Raw genomic sequence first — 17,821 nt, forward strand, 5'->3', positions numbered from 1 at the left:
GCACACCAGCTGTGCTCACCCCTCCGCGCTGCAGGAGATGCCGCCAGCGCCCGCGGGGACCGGGCTCCAGGAGCCCCTTCGGCGCTGCGACCCCGTTCGGTACCGGCTCTGCCAACACCTGTGCAAACACCTGGCTGAGAGCAGGAAGTAAATCCCGGGCTGATCCAAGAGACAAAAGGCATTCCAGCGCTAGGAGGGCAAAAAGAACCCTCAGCAGTGACCGCTGTTCCCTCACTTCCAGCGGAGGAGCTTTCCGTCGTCCCTCCCCGCGGACGGTGAGCCCCAGGACACGCTGCCAATGAGCCCCAGGACACGCTGCCGGGGCCGCCCCGCTACGGCGTTCCCAGGCGAGCCCTCCGCAGGGCTCCCAGGCGGGGCTCAGGGAGGCTGACCGGCACCTCCACCGCGACCCCGCACAGCCCGCCGGCCCCAGCAGCGCCGCTACCTACCCAGGAAGGTCTCCGAGAGAACGGCCCTCCACAGGGGGAACATCGCCCCGCGGCACCGTCCGGCCCGGCTCGGCGGGCACTTCGCCCGGAGCCGAGGCTCGCGTGCGGGGAGGGCGCTGCCGCCCATCACGCCTCACCCCGCCCGCCGCAGCGCCGCCTGGCGGAGCGCTACGGTGCGAGGGACGTCTCCGGGGCACCGCCGCTCAACACACCAGCCTTGGCCCGCCTGCCCTCGCTGACAGAAATGGTGGCTCGCTCAAGCTTCTGGCTACTGAGGGCCAGTTGTCCCTTTCATCCCTATGCCCTGGCCGGCGAGGGAGAAGACTGATGTTCTGGCCGAGCATGGAGGGTGGCTGGAGAGCCGGCTGAGCCCCAGCAGGGCCACACAGCGCTGGTGGCTGTGCCGTCACAGAGAATCATAGACTCATAGAATGTCCTGAGTTGGAAGGGACCCACAAGGATCATCGAGTCCAGAGGTGGTCACGGTGGCAAAGCCAATGCCGAGATGGCTCCACAGCTATGGAGGATGGCGTGTCGGGAGGTGGCGGTGAAGAGATGTTCAGTTAAACCAGGCATGTTGGAGTTGATTCTTCACAGCCCTGTGACCAGGAAGGGTGAGTAGATCTTGCCTCTTCACTGCTGTGTTGGCAAAGGAGTGTTTGTCCACTGGATAGTCACACCAAGTAGCAAAAGAGAAGCGAAGGGTTGTCATCCTGCAGACTGACAGGGAACAGAGGAGCTGACCCACTTGCTGGTCACATAAATACATGGTTGATTAACTGTTATTACCTGTCTTTTTAGAGGGTTGGGAGGGGGGTGTTCAGATTGTTGCTGTGCTCATCATAATGCTTTATAGCAGACTGAAGACTTGTGATAAGCAATCCTGTGTGCAAAAACCTCCAAAAGGAACATTTTGTTTGCTGAGATTCCTGTGTTGAGACAAGCTGCTTCATTTGTTAATTTTAGAACTGAGGTATATGAACCCAGCCATGATCACAACTGCCAAGTTCTTGCACAAGGACTACATAAGCAAAATCTGAATTTTAGAATTTTGGTTTTGGCATGAAAAGTGAATTTGTAACTAAGAACTAAAAAACCCTTTTGCTCTTGGAATGTGTCATCTTCTTAAGTTTTGTTGATCCTTATACACCCCTCTATGAAACTGTCAGCTATATTTTCTCATTTGCATTAAACCTGCTACCCCATCCTAAATAAACCTTATGATCTGCATTTTCTTTCCCTGCCACCTATGAAACTCCACATTCATAGGAGTAAACCCCTGACACCTGATAAATATGACCTATTAGTAGCAATACATTCCTAACACAATATATTTGAGAGGCAGAGTACTAAGGACAAGTTTGTCCCAGTAGTTTCACAATCCAGTAATTAATTAACCCTGCAGCATAATGGTGTTTGGCTACCTACAGAAACTCTGAATTTTGATTGGTATTTGAGAACACATATATTTTTCAAATGTTCATGAAATAATTGAAGTATTTTGATGGAGAAGTTGACCTCTCTCAGGGAGGAAGAATGAGACTCACAGGTTTAATGACTTTCTTTTTTCTCCAAGTTACATGTAACTAAAGGCATCTTTTGTTTGCTTCATTTAAGAAAAGCCATCCCAGATTAATCACCAAGTTCACTTATGGTTTAGGATTACGCAAGTGATGACACCATTTCATCTTGCTGTGGCGTGACACAAATGGAACTTGTAAGATGCGATCCTTGGCCAGAGTAAACTCGGAACGTGGCTGCTTTTGTAGCTGCATAGCAGGAGTGTGAGGCTCACAGGATGTATTCAGCCATAAATATTTTAAACGATTTTGCAACACTTCTGTAATTACAGTATCTTGTTTCATGGTTGAGAGGTGGAGTTCCAGTAAAACTAGACACGACTGGAATAATGAACCTGACTTGCTTCTGTGGCTTCCATTAAACTCATAATGCAATTCCTGACAGATTTAGCCATTGCATTCTGGGTATTCTCTCTGAGATTCTTACTAACCACCAAGTTTGTCTTCAAACATAACAAGTTACATTCTAGTTGTCTCCATAGACCTGGCACACAGATAAGCATCTGGGCACAAGAGGAGGGAGTTTTCAGGTGTAATGTGTTTTGAAATGAAACATGCCTTAAATACAAAAGTCAAGGTTTACAAGATGCTCTCTTACACGTATGTGTAGGAATGCCTTTCACTATATTTGTTTAATTCTTTGAGTGCCACATGTGTATCTGATAAAAAATAAAGCAGTGGTATTTGATCTATACAAGAATACAATGTTGGCGAAGCAGCAAAACCAAGATAGCATGCTACAGTAGGGGTTTCCACTCACAGAAAAAGGTGCATCTTCATTTTAGAATAGTGTTTAATATACCTATAATCTAAGGCAGACATAAAAAATTATCTGAATTTAACAGAAAATAAATAGCAGCCCCACAATTATATTTGCATTGACAGGGGTAAATCTCTCCAAAGCTCGTGATTGTAAAAAACAGTGTTTTATTTGGGGTCAGGCTATAATACCAGCATGTTTTGAAACCCAAAATAAACATATGGAATTTAAGAGAACTGTCAGACACCTGGGAGAAGTTGTCATTGCTTATTGCCCAGTAGAGATGTGCCTGAATGGGCATAGCTAAGAAGCAGAAGAAAGTTGCAGAGAAGCAGAGAATAAAAGCACAAAAATACAAGCACAAATTAGCATTAGGAAAGCAACTCTGAAAGCTGGAGTGGTTGAGTTTAGTTAAGCACCTGCCACAGTCGCAGTGAAAACAGAGAGACTTGCAGGTCATTAAATGTCTATTCTGTTTGCACAACAGTGTAAAGCTTCTTAATCATCACCTTTATACCCGTTATGCAAAACTCTATATGCATATTCATACTCAACATTAATGTGGTGGTTCTTTTCTCAAGGTTACAATATGTTGGCTGAAAATACTGTTCATTTTTTACACCTGGGCTGGAGTGTAACCTCATCTCTTGTAAATTAGCCCTAAAACATAGGACAAGTAAATATTGAGACTGGCTGAAGACCTTTTTCAGTAAAATGTTCTGTGGGACATAGTACAAAAACATTGCCCTGGAGTAATTCCAGGGCATATATATATGTCCTCCATATAATAGCTCTTGATTCATTTCAATATGTATTAGAAATGGCAGGTACACTCAAGTCTGATTACAAGATCTAAGCACCTGTCACCCCACTGAAATCAGCTAGTGTTGCAGGTCTTTTCTGTAGAAATTATGCATATAGCTGTGCAGCCTAAGAGAAAACTCTGCAGACATTTAACTGGCTTCTTCCTGCTGAGAAGTGGAAATCCTGAGCCCTGCACATCTGATAATTGTCAGGCACTCATTTTTTCTAAACAATAGGCCAGACCAAGTGTAAAATAGAAATAAGTACATCCAAGAATCAGCCAGGACATAGAAAACTATTACATGATTTCTTGTACATAGTGAGGACAGCTTAATGTTTTACTCAGAAGTATGTTGACTGTTTCCTGCTGTGCCTTTGCATGCCTTTTCACTCACCCTTAACTCCTACTCCCATTAGCATGAGAACAGTGCCCTACAGTGCAATTATTGTGTGGTTTTCCATGCTCTAAGTGTTTTTATTGCTGATATGTTTTTGTAACCACACTGTTCTTCCATTATTCCATGTCTTTGTTTCTTGGGGAATTTTTAAGCCATTAACAGTCTTTGTGATTTTATAATGGACAAACAAACCATATGTATCATACTTGGTAACAGTTCCTCCTTCTCTTGTGCTGTATGCATACATGGCATGCTTCTGTTAAACACACACACTGGGAAGGCTTTGTCTTTGGTGAATGTGGTGAACCTCAGGATCCTGGCAACCCTGCAGCATTTTCTAGAAGTTCTTGTGACAAGCAGACAGAGCCTGTAAACATTCCCTGGGTTTCTGAGGTCTCAACTCCTTGACCTCTTTCTACTCTGACAGTAGAAAAATCCTTAGCCGAGGATACAATTGCTTATTGGTTATTTTATTCTTGGTATCTTTTGATTTTGTTTTGTTTTGTTTTGTTTTCTTTGATGTGTAAGTTTGATTTTATTCTGGGAGGGTTAAAGATCTTTCTTTTGGTTTGTGTTTATTTTTCTGAAGCACTAACATTTATTGATTTCTGTCCACCAACTTATCGCTTTTGCATAGGTCTGAAGTACTTTCATGTAAATCTTAAGAACAAAGAGTGTTTGAGGAACATATTCAATGGTGATAACCAACTTTACCTTTAAAGTTAAAATTAAAAAGAAGTCTTAACCTCTTTTTAATGGACACTTTTGCCCAGGAAGGTGCAAAAATCCAAGCAACCACTATACCCAGGCATGCATATGTCCCATGAAGAAATTGTCATTCCGGTGTTCTTTCATTTTATGACCAGTTTAAGATGAAACAATTAAGAAATAATGGCTTATTAGGGACTCGCCTCATATGGCATTTTCTTGTATATTGTAGCTTTCAAAATAGCGTATAGCCAGTGTCTATTGAATCTTTTTTTTAGATATTATTTCAAGGATAGATCTTGGATTACAGGAGATATAGGTACACTTTTGAGATCTGTTTTAGGAAATGATTTCTGCCAAACCTCCATGTGAAGAGCACATTTTGCAGCAGCAAAGCCCAATGGTCTGGTTTGGCTGGCAAGAGTGAGCAAATACTCTGGGGAAAGGGGCTTCAAGCAGCGAAGATTTAAGGAATGTAAAAGCCTTTTCAGACTTAAGAAAATGAACTATGACTTACATAATGTTTATTATGAAATTGAGATGCCAAGGTCATGCAAGAGAAGGAAGTATAATGCTGATCTCACAAGCTGTTCATTTCAAGATAAGCACTAAAGTGTCATATTACCATTTAGGATACTCTACTGAAAACTATGTTTCACTAAAAAAAAAAAATAAAAAAGAGTAAATATTAAACACAAAAGTAAACCTCAGGTTTACACGCTTTGTTTTATGAAGTTTATCGTTAAAGAAAGGCATTGCATTTCTCATTTCAGGGAAAGTGGCACAAGTCTTTTTTTCAGTATTCCTGGAGGAACAATCGCCCACCGCCCGAACTGACATTTTCAGAATAACTTTTTCTTGCAAGATTATTTTTGATTGATCAAAGTATTTTTCTTATTCATTTACTTTTTATTTACTTCTTGGTAATATTGATATCAAAATGTATTGATTTGTGTACATAGGCATCATAGTATCATAAAATCAAAGTAGGTAAGCTGTGCTTTTTCATTTCAAAATGATCAAAATTGAATCTGTCACTTCTTTTTTAAAGAACATTATTTCATTACACTTCATTTACATTTCTGTGCGTGTCAAGAGGATGGGACCAGACTCTTTTCAGTGGTGCCCAATTATAGGATGAGAGTCAATGGGCACAGACTGAAGCACAGGAGGTTCCATCTCAATATGAGGAGAAACTTCTTCACTTTGAGGGTACCAGAACACTGGAACAGGCTGCTTCGAGAGGCTGTGGAGTCTCCTCTGGAGACATTCAAAACCCACCTGGACACATTCCTGTGCAATCTGCTCTGGGTGAACCTGCTATAGCAGGTGGGTTGGAATAGATGATCTCCAGGGGTCCCTTAAAATCCCACCCGTTCTGTGATTCTACAAAATATTTTTCTTTCAGTTAGTAGGACACTCAACCAGCACCGAATGTCATACACTGTTAGGTGACTGTTAACTTGAAAACCAATATTATGAATGTTTTGGGGGCAGTAAGAGAACCCAGAAGGAGCCTGCTTAGCGCGTTCGCTGTTTGTTTTTCTCCCGGAGCAGCCCACCAGGAGCTGTGAACTGCTCAATTCGTGACAGACACGCGTGGGACCGGGAAGCCAGGGGGTGAGGGTAGCACGGCGGGGCGCTGCCCGGTGCTGCCGCACCCCCCCCCCGGCCAGCGCGGCCTTTCGCCTTCGCTGCCGGGCCGCTCCGCGCTGGCTGACGCCCGGCCCTGCCGCCAGCCGCCAGGAGGTGGCGCTGGAGCGCCGCGGTGCGGGCAGCGGCTCCGCCCTCGGGGGCTGGGGCGGTGGAACAGAACAGGTTCCCGCCCGGGCAGCGCTGTGGTGCGGCCGGGCTCCTGCTCCTCACGGGCTGGGCAGTGCGGCCCCGCTGCGGAGGGGCTGCGCCGTCCCTTTCTTCCAGGGCCCGGCAGGGTGAGCGCTGCCCGGGGACTTGGCCCGCCGCCAGTCACCTTCCGCGCCGCGCCCGGGGAGCGTCAGGCTCTCCTTTCCGTGCCGGGGAGGCTGAGCTCCGCGGGGCCGGATATTTTTGTCGGTCGGAAGGCTGGGGCTGGCGCAGCTCTCGGGGGCCGATCCGGGACACGGGGGCAGGCGGCGGTTCATGGGGGAGTCTCCCCTCACCGCCCACATCTGGCCCGCTCCCCTTACCGCCCGCATCTGGCCCGCTCCCCTTCTCCGCAGGACGGCACAGAGGGGAAGGTCGGTCTCAGACAGTTTTACAAGAGCGGTCCCTGCGCTCGCCGTGACTGCAGCCCCGCTCCCCTCCTACCAAACGCAGAGCTCCCGGCGTTTTGCGCGGCCCCAGCCACATCGTTAGTCTTTAGAGCAAGCAGCGAGCGCGAAGTAACGCCCTGTTGTCCCTGGCAGGTGGTGTCCACCCAGCTGGTGGTGAGGAGCTTTCATCCAACACCTGGTGCAGCTGCTCTGCTGACTCTCCTGCGAAATAAGAGCCTGGATTTAAAACAAAGCAACAGCTCAGAAGGTGGGTGTGAAACATGATAGTGAAACATCTTAGCGAGCCTTCCCCTCTTCTTCACAGTGGGCATTCAGTCCTCGAAGGACCTCTGCAAAGTCCTGAGGAGTTGTTTTAGGGTTCATATGGATCATGGTACTACAGTGGCACCTGCCCTGGGCAAATGCACAGTATCTCCACTGTAGATCACAGTCAACTGTACATACCAGCTAACACATGATGATTTGGCTCCCACCTTCTTCCCCAAGTAATCTTCGAAATTATAAGCTCACCATTCCTATTTGGAAGGAGGCTTCTTATTGGAAATAACATACGAAGTTGGTAATTTTCACATACTAAAAACTTAGCTATCTTCTTGCCTGCTGGTTCCTTATCAACCCCTTAGACGAATCAAAACCATGAGATCTTTCAGGAGTCTTGTATAAGCCTTTTCTTCTGTAAATAAGTGAATGATACAGAACAGTTCATGTAGAATAGGAAGAAGATTTTTGAATATTTCATCCTTGCAAACCACATTGAATGTATATATAGGTGTTGCAGCTAAACAGAATAACATAATTGAGGAATTCTTCCCAAGGCAGCTAAGAGAATATACAGTTAACTGTTACACTAACAGTTACATAGGTTGAGAAAACAGCAATCAGTGTTAAAGTAAAAAATATATTTCTTCAATAGGTCAGTGCAAATGAAGTTATTTTTGGGGATGACGGTTGTCATTCCAAGATACAATGCCTCAAAGTATGTGAACCCTTTGATGTCCTCCGGAGGCAGCATGTGTGCTAAGTACTAATATTAATAATTAGATTAAATAATACTTTGATGACCTCACCTGTGTCTCTCTGCTTCATTCCTGCCAGTGTAGCTTTCAGCTTTCTTTCCAAGTGGGAAGGGTACCACAAAGCTGCTTAAAGGGCTGCATGTTTTGGGGATTCTTTGTTATGTTGAAGCAGAAGTATAGTTGAATTATTTATGATTCTGGAGAAATGTATGCTGAAGACAATACAGGAGGTTAATGGCAAGCTGGAAATTTTTATAACCTAATTTATACTCTTTAATTTTTTTTTCTATTAATTTATTTTTGCCAGGGACTCAACTTTTTTATCCTCATGAAAAAGATGAGCACCTAAAATCTGTTGCAGCTGTTAGAAAACATATCAGTCAGTAGTACTTTCCAGTGATGCTTTTTTTTGCAACCGTCTTTTTTCAAAGATCCACTGCCCATTGTAATTTTTGAGAGTGACTGAGAATAAAGTGCAGATTGGTGTGAATGCAATGCTCGGGTCTTTTAACCAAGGGTAGAGGAGGTTGTGTTGCTTCTGTTCCATCATTTAAAAAGCATTGGTGTCTGAATATCTAGTGTGGATGAAGCAGACTTTGCTTGAACTTTATAGCTGTGTAACTGACACACAAAAAAGTGCAGGAAGTGGTTTATATAGCAATATTATTAGTGCAGAAAAGCATTCAGGTTTTTAACTTGTTGCACATGTTTCCTGTTTAACTCTGTCCTTGGCAGTCACGTTCGTATTGCTCAGTGCCCCAGTTCTCAGAAGGTACCTTTTTAAAAGCTACAGTGACCTGTATGTTGATAAATAAAGTGCCAGACCATGCAGCAAGGTGCTAAGTAAAAGCCATAGTTTATACATTTGAATTACTCCAGAAAGAAATGGGATTCCTTCTTGCTTTTCCCTAGCAATGTGATTCTCAGGCATGAAAGACTGCAACTCTAAATCTCTTTGTAATCTATTTGTTCTCATAGCGGATTGGTTCGGTTTTTGCTTGTTTTGGTTTTATTTTTTTAAGCATGTTTGTAACTGGATTGTATTTATTGGAAACACAGACATGGTTTGTGGTAGGCTTGCATTGTGGGTCCTGTGGAGTCAAAACTTCAAATGACAGGAATGAGGACAGTAGTACAATGATTCTGGACAGCATGCTCAAGAAGCAAAGCTTTTGATCTTCGGTACAGTAAAAATTATAAAGGTTTTGGATTACTTGTTCGTATTTGTTCTAATTTCTTTATGATTGAGAGTGTTTTGCTTGGTCATGATCCAGCATCTAATTATACTTACTTACTTCCCTGTTTGAAAAATAAACAATTCTGTATTGCTAATAAGTGAAACACTGTACTATAAACTGTGCATCATTAGCTTACTGGATGCTATCACTGAACTTACAGTATCAATATGGTACTTTGGCTTTTTACCTTTGTCCCTAGGCAAAAGAGAGGTAGCTGGGCATGAAACACAATTTCTGCTGACCAAGATCAGCAGCAGAATACAAGGAAAGAGACAATGTCTTCCGAAACAACCCAACAGGAAAGTCAGACATCTCCATTAAAGCAAACTGGATGGGTAAGCTGTTTTTCCTCCCTCTTTTTTTGATGCTACTGCTAGTGAATAACTGTGATTTTACATTGGTCGTGCTTACTGAAGACAGAAACAGGTATCTGTTAACTTAATCATATAAATGAAGAGAAGAAAGTGCTATGTGTTATTCTGCCCAATTCACTACACTCAGAGGCTAGGAGCTTTTGAGTTTTAAGATAGTGGGCTCTGAATTATGCTATGCTGGTTAAACTAGTTATGAACTGGTAGAGCCCTAGTGTCTGGGTACTAGTGCAGTATAACCTGTCCCCATCAAGCTGCATGTGTGCATGTGTGTGTGTATTCAGAAGTGGAGAGAGGAACAATACTGCACAAGAACCTGCCTTCCAGCTCTACAGTTGCTGAGCATTCTCCTCTGCTACCCACGGAGGTGCAGATTTTACAATTTTATGATGTAAGCATGTAATTAACCGCAAGGAATTTAAATGTGGTATGACCTTGTTGCCTCCAGTCACTGCCAGAGAGCAGCTTAAGTGGGCTGATCTGCAAGGACAGGTGACCCAGGAGCCATGAGTGACAGCAAGGCAGGCAGGGGTTGTGGCATCAGGGACAAGGAGAACAGTTCCACAGTACCGCAAAAAGAGGAGCAGAGCAGATGCAGTGACATTAACCAGGCTAAGCCAACAGTCAGTACAGTGATTGCCGGGCGAGTCCATAGGAATAAGGACCAGTCTGATGGTCCGCCAGGACATCAAGTTAACAAGGGTCGGTAGGGATCATTGTGGAAAGAGGCCAGGTGCAGGCATACCTGCCACACAGCTAAGGTGAGGGCCTGAGCTTAAATGCAGCTCCTGAGCCCAGGGACAAAGGCACTGGGCAAAGCTTCTTGCTCCCAGCTTTGCTGTTTTCACAGCAATCTGTTAATAATTCAGTGTTACACAACTGTGCCATGCTAGAGCTGACTTTGAGTCCAGGCAGCTAAACCTCTGGCAGGGTGTGTATGAGGGCAGAACAGTTGCAAAGCCTGTCGGTGCACTTAGGGCCCTGACAGTCATTTCCTTATCTTTCACTCAGCTTGTTTGGATTTTATTGTATTTGCTCTGACCTTGCTGTGAAACCGATTTGGAGCGGTTCTCTAGGGCCTGGAATGGAGTCAGTTCTCTCCGGTTTACCCAAGCAGCACCGCCATTCACTTTAGTGGGAGCCAGTGCTTGAAGAAGGATGGAGATATTAATTAGCTAAAATGTGAAATGTGTGGCTGCAGCCAATAAATGTATTTCATTATTACAGTTACAAAATCATGGATCAGTCAGGCATAAAATGAGATAGAATCCTGTAATAGACTAATGTGCTTTTTTTTTTTTTTTCCCCAAGACACTACTTGCTCTATGAATTCTGGTTTTGCTTTCAAGAATAAGTATGGTTTTAGATGTTATGTTTTTACAGAAAAAATGGGAACATTTCAATTAATTTTAACTTAGTGATGATTCCTTCTTTCCCCTGGGTTTTATTGCTGAACACAACGTCACATGGTGTGGGGTACCCCTTGGGTAACTTGGAGTCAGCTGTCCCAGTTGTGTCCCCTCCCAACTTCTTGTGCCCGCTCCCCGACTCCGTGCTGGCCGGGCAGCCTGAGAAACAGAGAAGTCCTTGACATGGTGCAAGCACAATTCACCAGTAACTAAAACATCCCTGTGTCATCAACACTGGTTTGGTCACAAATCCGAAACGCAGCACCATGCCAGCTACTATGAAGAAAATAAACTCTTTCCCAGCCAAAACCAGCACACCTGTGTATTTCATAGGTCCAATAATGAGACCACAAGTGCTAACACTGATAACAGTTGTCTCTTAAAGGAAGAAAAATAATCTGTTTATGATCGTGTCAATACCCTGGATAGCAGAATGCAAGAGAGACTACTGTCATCTTTTTTTTCTCACAATCAAAATAGAGAAAAAAACACCAAGAGCTACCATTAGCCTAAAAGAAGCCTGTCTGCAAGCTAATTATTATGAAGGTGAAGCCAGTTCAGTTAATGTCATGAATATATTTAAACTGCTTAGAGAGAAAGTTAGGCTACTTGGGGAAATCCAACAGAGTTTATGATGACCCTCTTCTGGATACTTGCAAGATCTGCCCTTAATGAGTTTAACCTGACCTCTGTAAGGAGCAGAACTTCATTTTTAGAAACTACCACTCTGCCTTTATTTCCTGACATTTATTTTGCAGAAAGCTGATGTAGCTCACGAGAATGAAATGGCTGACAGAAATAAAGCAATATACTTTTGGGGTAAGCAGCAGCTAAGCTGTTTTAGGAAAGTACCGACTAACAAGATGAGTGGTTTTAAATTAAGACCTTTGTAGTTCTTTCTCTATTGGGGCATCAAGTATTTCATCACACTGCTATGAACAGAAGAAGGAATTTTGCTTGTTTGGTTGTGGTTTTTTGCATTGTATTTTATTTGGTTTTAAATAATTTATTTTCTTTAATTGATTTTTCTTTTTTGTGAGATTAACTTTAATAAGCTAACCCAGGTTTATCCTTTCAGCCAATGTTCTATTGTCCAATCTCACAAACTAATGATGCTGGAGAAGTTGCAAGGATCCGTAAAGAATGCAAAAAGGAAAGTTTCTGGTACAGAGGTAAGTGATCCAAACTTGTTTGTATCACACTGATAATTACTTTTTGATGTGATTATGCAAAACTGGCTGCAAAATGCCATGTTGTTTATTGTAATACATTGGGTTTTGTTGAAATATTATTGTGGGTTAACTCTGTCACCTTATTTTAAGTTGAGCAATATGTTATTATAGGGTTAATTGAATTATAGGTAAAGGCAGAATTAAGCGTTTTGTTAATACGAACTTAATTTAACAATCTAGTTCTCTAGTTCTAGTTCTTGTTCTAGTCTTGAAGTCCATTATTAAAACAACCTTAGTATTGTTTTAGTTTATGACATACTTATTCTTGCCTTTCAATGAAAGGCAGGCATGGCTATATGTCTTGGGTTTGTGAAATTCTCTAGCTGTTAGGATGTCTAAAAGATGACTTACTCAGTGTTTTAGTGCCTTTCAAGTCCACCACATCAATCTCTTCCAAAATCAGACGTTTTCTGAAAGGAGAAGGTTGAGAAGGATTTCAGCATTTAATTGGAGCTGCTGTCGTTATTAGTGTTGCAGGATGAGAGGAGATATTCAGATTATGGAAGCTATTGTTTAATAAATGTATATAATGCATTAGCTCCAGATGCTACAGCACGTCTGATGTCTGTTGCTGTGTGAGCACATCCTCACTTTGAAGAGATAATAATCTGAATGAGCAGATGGAATAGGTGATTAAGACGACATGCAAAGTTAATGTTTAGAAGATGAGTAATGTGTTCAACATTATAAACATATAAAACATCTAATGTAAAAAAGAGTAATGTGTTTAACAAATAGGTAAAAAATTCTGGCTAATACCAGGTACTACTTTTTATTTTTACAGCTCTTCCTCTGTCTCTTGGGAGCATGCTTGTCACCCAGGGGCTTGTCTCAAAAGGTAAAAATAAAAAAATACAGGATGGTCCCAAATTATGAAGTTGAGACTCTGGAATTACTACTGAAATGCAAGTTTCCCTAAAGCCTGGTGTTTTTCAAGATCAATATTTCTCTCACTCATCACTATCATTGTTATAATGATTTGATCCTTATGTATCCATTGCCACAGTCATTCTTTTAAAATAACATGAACTGAAAAGAGAATTAATGGATTTAAAGAGTGATGCCTGACTGGATTCTGTCACCACGGTCACATGTCTTTGAGTAGAGTCTTCACTGGGGCTGCTTGTAAGGCAGAGCATCATACAACCTGAGCAGAGGCATCAGCATCAGGTACTGTAGCTCTCTTGGTTTATTTGAAAAAATGCTGGCAATGTTTTCACAGTGACCACGTCTCAATATGAATGCAGCTTTGGTGCAAAGAGACAAGGAACGCTGCCAAGTGAGGAGACAGAGAGCTTTTCATAGAGATGTCTTGCAATCTGCAGGCTAACACGAAAGAGAATTGTATTCTGTGTATGTGGTGGATGAGCCTGGTTCTCCACATTGCACCTTGCAATGTGGAGTTTCCCTCTGGGGGTCTTTAATAATGGATAAAGAGCGAAAGGCATCCACCCTGAAGACCGCTAAGATGGGAGTGTCCCACAGGAGCAAATCAGGCAGTCCTTCAGCCTGCAGCAGCAGCCAGTTACAGCAAGGGCAGGTAGGAGAAGAGAGAAATCAAAGGACCTGAAGCAAGAAGCAGAAAAGAATCCTGGGGCTATAAGAGGTGGGTGGTGGGAGACAGCAAATGGAGGAGGTGGAAATGGCTCAGCCTTTTCTCACTGTGTATGGTTGCGAGCTCCTTGTTTTGTTCAAGCAGCTATTACCAGATTTCTTCCTCATCAATTTTTTTTTCTACTAAGATGATCAGGAGGACTATAGTAGAAAACCTTAAAGCTGTGCTATACCTCAAGTGGTTGGTGTGGGTTCCCTTTTGCATCCTTGACGTAGGAGCTTGTAGGCAGATGAGGAGAGAAGGAGCACAGGAGAGTGTGTGAGGGACAGCAAAGGATTTCACATTTGGAAAAGGGTGAGCAGTGGTAGGAAGGGCACTGGGGGGGTTCTCAGTAGCTAACATCCCACCCTCTGGCACTGGGTACGCTTCTTGGTTTCTCTCCATTGCACTTGGACATTTCTTATCATCTGTGAAATAAAAAATGCCCATATTAAATAATAATTAAATAAAAATTGGAAGAAGGGGGGGCTGTTTAGAAACAAAACCAATTTTCTTCCTCCCTTCCCATTGTAAAATTGCATAGATGCCGGTGGGCGAAGGCCCTTGCCCTTAGCATAGATGGTCTGCTGCTCTGTCTGAACTCTCTGCTCACTGCACAGTACATGGGCTCTGGAAGAAGCTGGAGCTTCTGCCCCTCATTCACACTGAATGCATGCAGCGGTGCAAACAGTGTTCCCTTTGCCACGCTCGTCTTGCAGCGCGGAGCCTTCTTCTGCAGCACTGCGCTCCTCTGCCAGAGACGCATGCTCGCAGGGTACTGGTTCCACCTGCTGGTGTTAACTCTGGGAAGGCAGATTTCGGCTAAAGATAACATTTTGTTTTTCTTGTTCAGCACATTGTATTCTCCTGTTAAAGGGCAAAATGTTTGATCTCTCATCTCCAGAGGAGAAGGCTAGATACCAGTGGTACAGTTTAACAGGAGTTTTCATCAGTAGCCACAGAAAAATACTGAAGAATAGTTTGGGCCTGCAGTCCCGCAGGTGTCACCAGTGGCAGCTGTGCTGCTTTTTATGTGGATTTACACTCAGAACCCCTGAACTGAATCCTGCAAAGTCCAGGCTTTTCTCCTCCTATGACTTAGGTCTGCACAAAACCAGATTCACTAAGAACTAGTGGAATAGAAGGTGCCTTGAGTTAATTAACTTTTACGTTTTTTGTACAGTCTTCACCTTCAGAAATGCAAAAGCTTGTAGAAAAAATACTGTCTTGGTTTTGAGTGCTGGTGAGTTCCTCAAGCTTTCTTAATATTCCCTTTTATTTTAGGCATTTTCTCAGCAAGCCCAAGATTTGGTGCATTACCTAAGATGGCAAGTAAGTTGTACCCTATTCTAAAAGGAAAATAAGGGTTATTTACAGGCAATCTGCAGACTTTAGATGCATGTCTTTGAATCTCTTTCTTTCTTTCTGTTTTTGGAATTTATGAGATGTACTGCAGTGCTTTAGGAAATCAGAATTCTGCTGTGTTTAAAGATAAATGTATGAAATAAGGTTCTTTTAACATAAACATTTTCAGTAGCAGCTTATGTTTATTTAATATATTCTCTAGAACTGGTAAAAAATCCAGTCTCACCTTTGTTTTATAAATAATGTCAACCTCACTGATTAGCCATGCTTAGCAAATCACATAGTTTATGGTATCAAGGGCCCATCACAGTATATATAAAATAGTATCTTCCTTTTCGTATGTTCATTTGATTTATCTTAACTGTCTAGTTCATGACCATATTGATAAAGAAACCAAATAAAAGCACAGAAACTGTACAGAAATATGGCTCTTAAATTGCAAGAATTTAAGTTGATTCCTTCTTCAGAAGAAATTCAAGAGAAAATGGAGAATGTTGAAATAATATTTTTTTTTCTGACCCTATAATGAGTGAAATGAGTATAATGAGTATAATGAGTATGATAGTGTGGCGGGCTGATGGTCAAGCTCCCCCAAACCCCTGAGAAGATGGGTGTTGGAAGTGCAATGATCAGAAATACCGTGGTGCACATACAAGGGCAAGAGAAATCGGTGCTGGCATTGTGATTTAATTTTGCTGTGGGCTTTCTCCATAATCTCCTCCTCCAAATCTGAAATCTTATAATTCCAGGTGAATGCAGTATCTTTTTCCTGCAGTTGCTATGTCTCACCAATATGTGGCTGGTTTTCAGTAGTTATTGAAATCATCCCTGTAATCCTGTGTAACTTCACATGTGTTTGTGACATGTTTTGAGAAGACATGCTACATACAATTTGTCATACGATTAAAATGGAGCCAATTGCAGACTCTTGATTTAGGCCCTTGTATTGACAATGTTTTGTTATCTGTCTTTATAGTTGCTGGTGTCTTAGGTTTTGCCATTGGAAAGATGTCATACGTAGGAGAATGCAAAAAAAAGTTCCAGCAAATTGGTATTGTACCATGTCGTCCACAACAAAAAAGGTTTGTGCTTATTTAAAACATTAATCCTAGATCAAAATTGTCTTTACAATAGTAAAAATAACACACAGCAGAACTATGAACTTAAATTTTGTGATCAGGTCATGAGTTACTATTCATATTCTTAGGCTATATATGACAGTATTAGAAACTACTAAATATTCCTCAGAAAATGCTAGTTAAACGCAATGTAATATCTGTCATTAGGAAATCCATTCTTTAAATGAAATTATCATACTTTTAAGTGTGATGGAACAATAGTTACTAGTTCTCTTTTCATCTAGTATTGTGCTTCTAAGTGTCTCACAATCTTCTATGTTATCGCTCAGCCCTTTCAGTCCTCCATTGTACCATACATCCAGCCAAATGTACTGCAGATTATTTTTTTACACTATCCCCATATTTTAACAACAATTTCAATCTCAACCCACATTCCAGCCTCCTCCTCTGTGGCTTTGCCCAACCTCATACTGATATGCCAAGCCATGGAGAGCACAACTGCAAGGGGATTTTTTTCCACCTTGCAACTCTAACCATACAATAGATCTCAGTCGTTGCCTCCTGTCACCCCTATGTTTTAGTCATTGTTTTCTAAACTTCATATAAAGTACTTTTTCCTGTCAAATCATACTCTTCACTTTTAAAAGTTACCAGTATGGCTTCTCATATGCACCTTTCACACGCAAGATGCATTTCCAAAAATCCTTTCCACAAAATCATTCTCGTCTGTCTTTCCTCCAGACCAATGTGAGCTTTTACACTCATGAAAATGCCTGACTGATAATGGGGAGCTTCTTCATTGTTCACATCTCTCTCTGTTTCTATTCTTCCCCCATATAACAAAGCTATTACTTTCCTCACTTGGTGTTACACAAAGTGGCTGTTTGTCACTCTCTTGTATTATACGCCTTGCTCCTACCTCTGTTTGCTCATTATTAATAGGTACAATGGTAAGAACTGTCTTTTCTGTCTTAGAAAATCCTGTTCTATTTTGGGGATTGTGGGAAATGGTTGTTAAGAGTAATAATTAATGGTGTTTTATTGGTTGAGCTATTTAGATTTAATTTTCTGCAGTTTATGTCCCATAAATCAGTTACAATACTTGGAGAACATAGACAAGAGATTACTTCTTAAAGAACATTTGCCAGCATGCTATATGGTGGTACTAAAAGAAACCCAACAAAATTCTTGACTATTTTTTCTGCTTTCAATATTGTAGGCATTGTCATCATACTTGCAAAGAATGTGAAGCAAAACGGAGATCAAATGAGAAAGAAGGTTCAGCTCCTGCAGCATCTTAGTCCCAGGTGGGCAACCTTGAAATATAAATTCTCATTTTATTTTCCATGTTAAGTGGCATTCGTGTTTGAAACCTGTGGAAAACATGGATTTTAATGATGGATTAAAATCTGAGCATTATTCAAGGAAATACTCTTTATCTGTAGTCTGTAGTTCAGTTTGTTTCTTGATTTTTACTTTACATACCTTTAATGCTAGTTTTAAATCCCGCATTTCTTAGAAATTTCTGTTGTAGCTGTAGCAGAGTATTGTTTATTCACCCAATCG

General features: G+C 42.1%; 1 protein-coding gene across 1 annotated transcript; it reads left to right on the forward strand.

Annotated features, from left to right (window-relative positions):
- Positions 1-9,480: 9,480 nt before the first annotated feature.
- On the forward strand, positions 9,481-17,556 carry OCIAD2 (OCIA domain containing 2; the record flags this gene model as incomplete). Its single annotated transcript, XM_080343749.1, has 6 exons — positions 9,481-9,540; positions 12,064-12,157; positions 13,002-13,055; positions 15,096-15,143; positions 16,153-16,258; positions 17,475-17,556. The coding sequence occupies 6 exons, from the start codon at positions 9,481-9,483 to the stop codon at positions 17,554-17,556; spliced, it is 444 nt and encodes a 147-aa protein (XP_080199875.1).
- Positions 17,557-17,821: the final 265 nt, after the last annotated feature.

This window comes from Nesoenas mayeri, assembly GCF_963082525.1.
Source record: "Nesoenas mayeri genome assembly, chromosome: 4".
Lineage (NCBI taxonomy): Eukaryota > Metazoa > Chordata > Aves > Columbiformes > Columbidae > Nesoenas > Nesoenas mayeri.